Source organism: Octopus bimaculoides, chromosome 19 (genome assembly GCF_001194135.2).
Source record: "Octopus bimaculoides isolate UCB-OBI-ISO-001 chromosome 19, ASM119413v2, whole genome shotgun sequence".
Classification (NCBI taxonomy): domain Eukaryota; kingdom Metazoa; phylum Mollusca; class Cephalopoda; order Octopoda; family Octopodidae; genus Octopus; species Octopus bimaculoides.
In genome coordinates, this window is record NC_068999.1 from 41,327,427 (window position 1) to 41,339,904 (window position 12,478).

A 12,478-nucleotide genomic window follows, 5' to 3' on the forward strand; every position below is an offset into this window, starting at 1 on the left:
ATATATATATATATATATATATATATATATATATATATATATATATATATAGAGAGAGAGAGAGAGAGAGAGAGAGAGAGAGAGAGAGAGAGACAGAGACAGACAGACAGACATATTCATTTATACGTTAATTGAAAGAACGCTGACGGGTCTCTAGATGTAGCGACCAAATAATGTTTCAGTTTTGTGTAAATCAATAAATACCAGTACATGTCTTGATTACAGCCTTCTCCAGTTATATAGATAGATAGATAGATAGATAGATAGATAGATAGACAGCTGATTTTCATCGCGTGCGGGCGTATATATATGTGTGTGTGTGTGTTGTAATAGAACTGAACGTGACGTCATATATCTAAAGTAAAATCCCTCAAAATTCAATCACCTACGTTTTTCGAAGCCTACTCTGACGCCTCTATCACGTGTTCAATGGAGACCGTTGAAAAACGCATAAATTTCATAATTCCCCTTTCATACGCTTTTCTGTTAAAATGCACTGACATTGAGTACGTAAATATATATATATAAATATTTATGAAAGAGGCGAAATCGGCTTAGCAACCTGCTAAGACGATTTATCCTCCCTTTCATCTTCCCTTAATGTACCTCTTCTAGTTTACTAAAGGCACTCTAAGGCTTTTGCAATGCTGTTGCCTATCATAGGCTTATGTTTACTTCAAACACTGACTCACTTGAAGACACTGTTCTCTGGCATGGTCTTTTATATAAATATTGGCTTCAAATGTTGGCACATGGCCAGCAATATTGGGGGAGGAGGTAAGTCGATACTGGCGACCCCACTGCTCAATGTGTAGTTATTTTATCGACCCAGAAAGGGACGAAAGGCAAATTCAACACCAGTAGCATTTGCGTTCAGAGCGTAAACACGGATGAAATGCTGTTAAGTATTTGCTCGGCGCGCTAACAGTTCTGCCAGCTCACTACCTATACACACTCACACACACACATCAATACATACACACATAAATACACACACACATAAATACACACGTACGTAAAATGTTTATGTATGATGAGAACAGAGGAGAATATACGTTCGAATTCTCCTACATAGCGCTCTTCAACGTAGACCTCAGCAACATTTATACGTGGACATTGTGGCGCAAAAAGGAAAGAGGAATTTAACTGATTATTTTCAGATATACAAGACAAGATATTGAAAACTTGCTGTTCAGTATATCTTATTTTATTAATGCTGAATCATTTTGTCTTTAATTCTACCTTCAAGCAACTGCAGGTTCACGAAAATCGGTTTGCCAAAAATATAATAATAATAATAATAATAATAATAATGCCGTTCAAATAAACGATGCGTGCGTGTGTATGTGTACATGCACGCATCCAAGAACAAACGTAGACACATGCATATATGCATATATGTATGTATATATATATATATATATATATATATATATATGTATATATATATATATATATATAAGTCATTTATACGTTAATTGAAAGAATGCTGACGGGACTCTCGAGGTAGCGATGTAGTGGGGATTCAGTTAGTATAAATCAATAAATTCTAGTACATGTATTGAATAATTCGTTCTCCGGTTTCTATAAATATATATACATATGGTAGGGGGGTACCTTTGAAGGAAAAGATAGATAGATAGATAGATAGATAGATGCGTGCAAACATATGTATGTGCATATATACTTGCATACACATATACATACATACATCAGCTGGTAAGTATATAAATATAAACAAAGAGCCAATGATAACCTTATTTGCTTTTTAAACTGTATACAATTGGATTTCTTCATTGGGTGCCTTTTGCTTCACTCTAAATACACACACACACACACGAATGTATGTACATATGCATATATAGTTGTACGTGTATATGTACGAGTGTATGCATGTATATATCAAATATGTATATATGTATATATACGTATATATATTTAGGTGTATAAATAATTATGAATGTAAAGGTAGAAGGGAGGGACATGTATGATATATATGTATATATATATATATATATATATAATACAAATATATTAATATAAATAATATATACACATACATATATATATATAGTATGTGAAGCTATGCGCTTGATAGCCCACAGTATCGATCTTCGATCTTGCTGAAATTGGAATTCCAATTAAGACTAGAAAATTATTAATGTATGATAGCTTAAAGATGGAGGAATCCCAAATGAATAGCGCCATCTTGTTTTCCGCTTTCCTATCCTTATTTAACTTTTTGCAGTTATATCGTGCTTTATGGGTATATATGTATCTGTGTGTGTATGTATGTGTGTATGGTGTACATGTACGCATCAGTGTTTGTGTATGTCCATTAGTTTATGTATGTACATATGTGTGGTTGTGTGTTACAAAGCGTACTTGTGTCTATATGTCTATTAGTCATGTGCAAACGTAAACTTCAGTGTTTATGTGTGTGTGTTCATGCACAGTCACTTCTGGATATTCGTGTATACACTTTTACTACTCCTACTAACTCCTCCTCCTACTACTACTAATAATAATAATAATAATAATGATAATTTCTTTTTATTTGCCACAGGGGCGAAATAATGATAATCATTCTTTCTATTATAGGCAAAAAAACTGAATTTTGGGGAAGGGGGCTAATCTATTAGATCGACCCTAGTAAACAACTGGTATTTATTTAGCTCAGGGAGTTAAGCAGTTGTTATCGCTGTAAAAGTTGGTAGTAATACCAATAATTGTCGAAGCCCTGGAAACAGTGAGTAAAATCTTGAGAATTACACAGAACAAACAAATAGGGGCTGCAATAAGGATGGAGCACTTGCAGAAAACAGCACTGCATGGAACCACTCGAATACTCCAGATGGTACTCGAAAAATAAGAAGTGTTACTTTAGTTCACTGGTGGTGAACAGCTGACACCATAGTACAACTCCAACGTTAGAAGCTGTGCAAAGACATTAAATAATAATAATAATATAACAGTAGTTTGTGATTTAGCTTAAAGGCGAGCAACCTTTGAGGGGGGAGGGAGGATTAGGCTGTAGTAAAGAACCTTATACTTGAATGGTATTTTGTATCATCGAGCTCCGGAGGAGTGAAAGACGAAGTTGATCCCGGCGGGATTTTATACTCAAAACTAAAAGCAACAGAAGAAATACCGCGAGGCATTTCGTCCGACACTCTAATGTTTCTGCCAACTTCAACAGCAAAATTAAACAGCCACATCGGTCGAAAAACCGGTAACAACAGCATAAATAGCATAATCTTCACTTTTTATTTTCTGAATATATTCTCGTATTATAGTATTCCATTTTGTTTTGCGGGCATTCGTCAACGTCGTCGTCGTCGTTGCTGTTGTGTTCTTAGAAGGACGCGGCGTCTGCATCTTACTCTCTTCTCTCTCTGTTATATGTATTTAAACTTTTCTTTTACATCATCAATATTCTCTTATAAATATTTCACTTCTTTCCTACCTATATTACCTTCAACATCCGTACTGTATGTATGTCTCGGTGCACGTGTGCATATGTAGATATATATATGTGTGTATATGTATGTGCCTTGTGTACATATATGTGTGTATAAATAAATATATATGTATATGTACATTTGCATGTATATGTATACATCTTTCTATATATATATATATATATATATATATATATATATATATATATATATATATATATATATATATATATATACATACATACATACATATATATATATACATAATACATACATATATATATATACATACATACATACATATATATATATACATACATACATATATATATATATATATACATACATACATATATATATATACATACATACATACATATATATATATACATACATACATACATATATATATATACATACATACATACATACGTGTGTGTGTGTGTGTGTGCGTATGTATCTATATGTGTATGTATATTTTTATATATGCATATGTATAGATGTATATATGAATGTATGAAATGTGTTCGATTGTATATAGGCGTGCGCGTACATGTATCTACGTAAGTTATATAGTTATAACGTATGTATATATATATATATATATATATATATATGCATGTATACATAGATTTATAAGCAATATTAAATATATATGATAATGTTATACGCAAGAGCATTACGTATTATGCGAGTGTGTGTGTTCGTATTTGTGTACGTATGTGTGTTAACTAATATGCATACATATATGTGTAAGTGTGCAAGAGGAGAAAAAAATATGCGTCTGTATAGATATGAATTTGTTAAAATAGTTTCATTTAAATAGTTCCAAAAGTGGCGATCATCTCTTACCAATTTCTATCAATAAAGATAATTCAATCTTGAAATTCTTCTTGGTTTTTAAGTCCAAAAGCTTTTTACTAATTTAAACTTATTTTATAAAACCGTTTTCCTCTCCATATAAATGCGTCCCTGCGTGTTCTTACGTTTGTATGGGTGTGTGCAAGTCTGTATGTATGTATGTATATGTGTGTGTGCGTACATTCAAACATGTGTTTGTGTGTGTGTGTGTGTGTATGTATATATATGTATGCATGTATATATACATGTATACGCATATATAGACACTCATTTCTAGACGCATATGCATATATACATACGTTTATAAATATACGTGTGTGTATGTATGTATACACACACACATACACATATTTGTATTCATATGCGTGCTTATGTGAGTGTGTACGCGTGTGCTTTCATTAGTAAAATGGCGCTGCAGTGTTATCAATCATTTCTTTATTCATATATCTTCGTATTATAATTTTCCTTTTCTTTATTCCTGATATTTTAAGTAGTAATTTTACAAAATTCAAATATTTTGCTTGGCTTTTCCTTTTCTTCACCAAAATTTCGTTAATATCTATCGTAAGTCTCTCTCTCTCTGTCTGACCCCCCCCCCCAACCGCCGACCATTCCGATTCGTTTGATAAGTGTCTACGCTTCTTATAATATTCTCACCAATTTCTCAGATCCCTTACTTTTATCTTGTTCTAAATGAGTTGTTGGTTCTCGCGGGGTGAATCTTTGTACGACTTCCGGTTAGTTCTGTTCATGTTTGTTAATGCGGAATATCTTTATCACGAAGATTAGGAGTCTAGAGATGAGACCGAAAAGAAACGCGAGAAAAAGTGAGACGAGCAATGGAGAGTGTCGTTATTTTTTATGTCATCAGAACTTGATAAACTTGGGAGAGAACGTGACGTTCTCGAAGTGCATAATGCTTTAAACCATAGCATGAAATTATTGTGTTGGAAAAACTTTCGGAATAGAATATTTACGTGCTATTATTCAAAGCTTGTGGTAAGAAGCTTGCTTCCCAAACACTTGGTTCTGAGTTTCGTGTCACCTTCAGCAAGTGTCTTCTACTATAGCCTCGGGCCAACCAAAGCCTTGTGAGTGGATTTGGAAGACGGAAACTGAAAGAATATACATATGTTACTTGTGTCTGAGTCTGTTCCTCTACCGTCACTTGACAACCAATGTTGGTCTCTTTACGTCCCCGTCACTAAGCTGTTCGGCAAAAAGAGACCAATAGAATTAGTACTAGGCTTACAAAGAATAAGTCCTGCGTTTGATTTGTTCCACTAAAGGCGGTGCTCCAGCGTGGCCGCAGTAGAATTACTTAAACAAGTAAAAGAATGCTTCGAAATCCAGTGTTCCACAAAAAAAAAAGAATTACATAGTTCTTTTTGTTGTTTGCGGAGCCAAAAAAATCGTTTTTGTTATGTCGGTGAATCCTCTTCTAGGCTACCATCCTCTTCATACCTGTAATTCAAAAGGGTCCTGCCTTGTCACATTCCGTGTCACTCTGAATCTCTCCGACAACTGCATGAAGGGTACACGTGCCTGTAGAGTACTCAGCCACTTGCACGTTAATTTCACGAGAAGGCTGTTTCGCTTGTTATATCAACTGGAACACTCGTAGTCGTAACCGACGGAATACCAGTTTTTCAATCTTCTTTCTTTTTTTTTTTTTTTGTCGTTGACTCTGTTTGCTGATAGTATTGTTCTTGTCGTCGTTGCTGTTGCTATTGTTTCCATGGAAATTACATCAAACCCAGCTGTATTGCCAATTTCTTCGTGTGCTGAATAATCTGAAAATCTTTTAGTTTATTTTTTCGTTTTATAATAGAATTGAGAATCTTCAAGTTCTGAAAACTTAAAACCAAGACAAATCAATTCCAAGATTTCAAACACAGGGCGTTTCTAACCTTAGGGTTTGCCTCCCTTGACAACGCCTAAGTTTACTTGATTTTGTATTTTAGCTTTTATCATGTTTGTGTTTTTTGTTAGCTAAAAGCAAAAATTGTGTTTACATCTCTTGTATACGCGCGCACGTGCGCGGTTTACTCCATAATACTTATTTACAATTTAAATGCCGAGTACAAATATTCTATACGAAACTACTGGTTTATTGGTTGCAGATTTCTAGAAGGTCTAAACCTTATTTACATTATTTATATTTGACGGATATTTGTCCTCATCTTGTTAGTTGTTAAGACAACGTTTCGGCTGATATACCCTCCGGCCTTCATCAGGTGTTTTGGGGGAAATTTCGAACCTGGGTTCTCATTCCTAAGGTATTTCTCAATGTTATTATTATTATTATTATTATTATTATTATTACATTGAAAAATCTCTTAGAAATGAGAACCCAGGTTCGAAATTTCCCCCAAAACACCTGATGAAGGCTGGAGTGTATATCAGCCGAAACGTTGTGTTAACAACAAACAAGATGAGGACAAATATCCGTCAAATGTAAATAATTTAAATAATGTACATGATTCCTCATCACTTAAATATAGAGCTGAAGTACATATACCGTCAGGAAGAACGGTAAACTAGTGTCGCAGACTAATCTTTTGTCTGTACAGCTAGAACTACCTTCCAGATTATATCCATCCAATTTTAAAACAACATGACATATGACGGAGATTTAACTGCTATTTTTAGCAAATTAAAAGAGTACTTACAGACTATCTTTTCTAACAACCACAGATATAATTCACTGAGGATGATACAGAATCTCGTTCGAACTGACAGATGTGAATTTCCATGTCTCAAAACGGTTCTTCCTTTCTCAGAGCCTCAAAACGCCCAGATTTATTTCCTCTGCAAAGCTATACAAACTTATCCAGCGATATAATTTATGCCTGACACAGAACAACCACTAATTTCCAGGGACTCTGGTCTCTTTTTTTATATTCATCTATTGGTCGATATTTAAATGGAACGGTGTATATAAAGAATTCGAATAAATAAAACATTGAACTGTTGCCTGCAGGATTTCAATTTAAAATCTTCCAATTCTTCTGTTTTAACCTTCTTCGTTCTTCATTTTTGCCAAAATAACCAAATCTTCACTTCTTATACACTGCCAGAACTTCTTAAAAACCGAAACATGTGGGTTTCAGCCACGCCGGCAACTTGAGATGCGTGACAACTCTCGTCTGAACGCAAAAAAAAACAGAACAGTTAGTGCACTGCATCGCGTCACATGCTCTACCAGATCCCACAGTGCACTGCTCTAGATTCGTATATTTCTTTATCCTCTGAAAGGAGGAAAAGCACAATGGACCGCGGCGTGATTTGAATTCATAGAGCAGTGAATCGGGTCTTATACTGCGAAGCATTCTATCCAATGCTCTAAGGACTCCACCAATTTGCCGTCATGAATCAACATATATATATATATATATATATATATATATGCATGCAAGATGGCATGTGATCAACCCTCGCTGGGTCATCTGGGTGAGGGGATGACGGTCTGATGTTGAAAGAACCGAAACCCCCACAAACATTAGTGACGTTGCACACAGAGCATCCGCGAGATATAAAATAGACGTATATATATATATTGAAAGAGAGTCAGACAAGTAGATTGACAGAGTGGTTGTTCAAATATTTTGACATCACGATGGATGCACAAAGATACACGCGTCTGCATACGTGTACACATACATATACCCATGCATACATATACAAACACCTCTATCACGGACACACCAACTACGATACATATATGTACGCAGCGCCATCACATTATTTCGTACGTAAATATATGAAAACACTAAACAATAGACATTTCGCTCTCTCTCACTCACACATTCCACTATTCGAAGATCTTTATACTATCATATATAGACCTACATACAAACACATGTCCATATATAAACTTAATAAACACAGTCTCTCGCCCCGCCAAGCAACACCAACCCAGCAATAACAACAACATCGTTAGTCCATAACTCACGCAAACCGTCTGTCTAATTACTCCACCTTTAATCAACCAAATCAATGAAATATGACGGCGATGTTTGTTTTTCCTTGTTAATTATATTTAATTATGTTTAATTCGCTTGATTAACTAATCGTCTAGCAGTTTAAAGTGTCGTTAATCATCCAAGCGTGTAAACAATGACCGTGACACAAGTAAGTCTTTTCACACCACAACTTCCGCCATGACATTCAAAGCAGTGAAGCGGAAAACTGGCAGAAAATTTCTTGGGAAGATAAACATTTATAATGTAATATAAATTACAATGAAGAATTATAATAAAGTAAACTTAATTTTAAGTTCAGTACACTAACAAAAATGACTGTGAATTGACACTGAGGACCGGCACAACCAGCTTGCAAATACAGGCTGCAGGGAAAAAAAAGAAGAAACAATAAAAAACAATCTCTCGCACTGCCGTTAGAGTGACGCTAGTGAAGAAATTCAGGTGGAAATTGTCTTAAGATAGATTATGTTTTATTATTTAATTTGTTATTACCTTCGCTAAGGCGGAGGTATTGTTTCCAATCGTATTTGTTAGTTTGTCCGTGATCAAGATATCTCAAGAAGCGATGGATGAATTCAGATGAAACTTTCAGAGATGTTTGACGTCGTGACTGGCACGAATTGATTAGATTTTGGGATGGACAAGGATTTGGGATTATTTTTCCTGTTTTTTTTTTTTTTCCTTAGTGTGATAAACGCTTAATACTACTGAAGAAGTTTCAGAATTTCAGTGGATTATATTGAAACAAGTACATAACTGGTGAGAATGACCGTAACATACGACTGGTACTAGCACTAAACAACTGGTACTTTGTTAATTACTCAAGTACAAATCTAATACTATCATTTTCAAGAGACAAGTCGTGTTTGCATTAACAATCTCAATACAGAATTGTTTGTATTAACGACTCCACTATAGAAATGCGGAAAAAATATATCGGAGGAATGAAACACAAAGTCAATCCTCGCATGATTTGAACTCAAAAGTTAAAGGCAAACAACTCTTGGCTTCACCTGACACCTAACCATCTTCTTTCGTGTTATACGTCACAGCCCCGTTTTTTTTTCTTCTGTTTTATATAATAGAAACCATCAGGTGTGAGTATAACATAAATTACTCGACTTAATACGCAAACTTAATACAAACACACACAGTTACACAACACACACAGAGATGTTTATCATCTCAGTTGAAACAGCTACGAATGAGACAAAACATTTCTTCACAGCCATATTGTCTATAATACCATAACTACTTCGGCTGCTTTCTTAAATATTATTACAGTAATTCGGTTATTGCTAAATTATATTAGTTATTAATTGTTAAACTCAATTGTCATCGAGCTATAGAAAATATAATTCACACTTACTGTATATTATCTACAGGCCTTTTAGTAATGAAGATGATGGTGATTATTATTATTTGACAGTGCAACATACGTCATCAAAGTGACGCAGGGGTACAAACTTACAAAGCCCAATATACCCATCGTGACTACTCAACTGATAAGGTTAGAGCAGGCACATGCATCACGACCTTGGCGGAGGTTTGCGCTCTCTGAGTGCTCTCTGGGTGCGCTGCATGGTGACCTCATATCAAGACAAACTGCGTATGACCTTACAATTTCTTTCAGATCGAGTAGCCCATCCCGCTCAAAAGGTCCCTGAATAAGGGCTGTTTAAGGATGATGAATAAAACACCCATGCTTCCAGGGGTTAATAATTCAGACCCTAAAGAGGTCTTCTCAATAGATGACTATGATGCTCTCCAACTACACTGTCCAATGATTCTTGTTATTAAAATCGTTGTGTTTCTAATTTCAGGGTGTTCAAGCAAATAACGAAGAAAGGTTCTGTATTGCTCTCCTACAAGTTGATGTTCTTGCCCAAAACGATACGTCTTTGATATTTTCAAAATCCTTCTATGAAGCAGCTGTGGTTGAAAATGCCCCCGTTGGAACAAATATTCTTACTTTACCTGTCATATACAAAGCCGTAAGTATATTAGACATTTCTATTGGTTTTGGCTATTTTTCTTTTTCGACTTTTATTGTCTGAGAGATGTGTCCTTGCTATTCATTTGTGTGTATGTAAGTATGTGTGTGCTTGGTTATGTACAAGTTTCTCATTCGTAATATTGTTCTCTCTATCTTTATTTCTCTCATTTTATACATACAATCACACGTACACACGCGCACACACATACACACACACACGCACACACACATATAAATTGTATGAATTTATAAACTTCTTCAATCTCACATTCAACCAACGTGACAAGAAGTTTGCTTCCTAACCACATGGTTTAGGGTTCAGTCCTACAACGTGACACACTGGGCAAGTGTCTTCAACCAAAGCATCGGGTCAACCAAAGACTTGTGAGGGGATTTGGTATGCAGAAAGAGAAAGAGGCCCGTTACGCGTATATGTGTGTGTGTCCCATCACCGCTTTATAATCAGTTCCGCAAAAGAGACCGATAGAATAATTACCAGGCTTTACAAAACATATGGCTGGAAATTCTGATCGAGATCCTTATTTTCTTTAGGCGATATTGTTCAATACGAAGGTCAATGGTTTAATTTGAGGGAAAGAAGGCTGTTGTTTCTAGCAGACCGAGCGATTATTTAAATGTTCATTCGATGATGCGTTGAAGGAGATGGAAATGTCAGAGTCAAAGAATGGAGAAAAAAACAATGCCCGGCTTATATACACAAAGTACACATACACAGTTTCGCTCATAGAAATGCATAAACGCTAGTATACAGCCATACACACATACACATAAGCACTTATGATGCATATATTTTCACATATGCACATACGTGAAGAGATACGTATGCACATACCCACATCTTCACACAATCACTTAACCACACATACATACACATGTACACACACACACACGTATATACGTATACACAGATTGGCAATTAATACGACCAGATATATACACGAACACTGACGCATATACATATATGCCCGTGTATATACACACATAAAACCATACATGCATACACATATATTCGCATAAAGAACATAAAAAACGTACAGTTTCCCACTCACATACATATAAACCCACGCGCGTACACGAATACAGATCCCGTACATGTGTCCATACACACAAGCATGTGCATATATTTAATCCCACGCATTAGCACACCCACGCACAAATAAATACATACACAACACTAACACAACCATACACAGAAGCCACTCGCATAGACGCATACACATGCAACGATGCACACTCCTACATAAACATGTTTGTGTGTGTGTGTGTGCCCGCGAATATACACACACATGCATATATGCAAATGTATACACGTATAAAGAGAAGCAGAATTATAAAGAAACGAAATGTATATTGTCTGTGTTTTCGGTTTTCATCGAAAACATTTTTCCAGTGGATTTCTTCCAGCAGCATATTGGTTAGTGCTCTCATAGGAATTAAACCAATGCTGATTTTAATGGCGTTCCTAAGTTATTATTATTATTATTATTATTATTTATTTATTTCATATTTCTTCCTTTTATGACGATCCCTTAGTGAGCAAACGGGCGTCTGTTTTAAAAGATACGTCATCACAGAGGTCCGATTTTAATGGGATTTTTTTTTGTTTTTTTGTTTTTATAACAACGTCACAAAGCTAAAAACAAAATGTTTTGTAGGAAAGCATGAATATAATCGATTTAATCGATTCCAATAATCGACGATTGATTCCTGTCTTTAAACCAATACCCCCCATTTCAACCTGCTCCCCTCACACGAAAAGATGAATGGCAAAATTAATCCCCTAGCGGGATTTTAATGCATTATACATAAAGGGAGATAACTAAATGGAGCAAGATATTTGCTCTTAATTTTATTTTGTCTTGTATATATATTTTTTTTTCTTTTTTTTTTTGTTTGAGCCGATGCTCACATGATGTTTTATGTTCATCTACATATAAAGCTTCATCAATATTTCTATATTTAAAAGTTGTAAGTTGGCACAATCGTTAAAGTATCTGACAAAATGTGTATTTAACAACGAATTATGGCACTGCCGAGGTGTCGAAACCCTAATGATATCCGTGGGGCAGCTGATGATGGAGGTATGTTGGATTGCTGGTATGGCTGTTTTTGTATATGTGGAATAGTGTTATAAGACATCCTTTTGATATATA

At 35.1% G+C, this 12,478-nt stretch overlaps 1 protein-coding gene across 1 annotated transcript in view; it reads left to right on the forward strand.

Annotated features, from left to right (window-relative positions):
- Nucleotides 1-12,478, forward strand: part of LOC106873993 (protocadherin-15-like) — a 115,246-nt gene that overhangs the window by 64,817 nt on the left and 37,951 nt on the right. Inside the window, exon 5 of the mRNA XM_052974703.1 lies at nt 10,132-10,302. Within this exon, the coding sequence (XP_052830663.1) occupies nt 10,132-10,302 (171 nt within the window). The remainder of the gene's footprint in view (nt 1-10,131; nt 10,303-12,478) is intronic.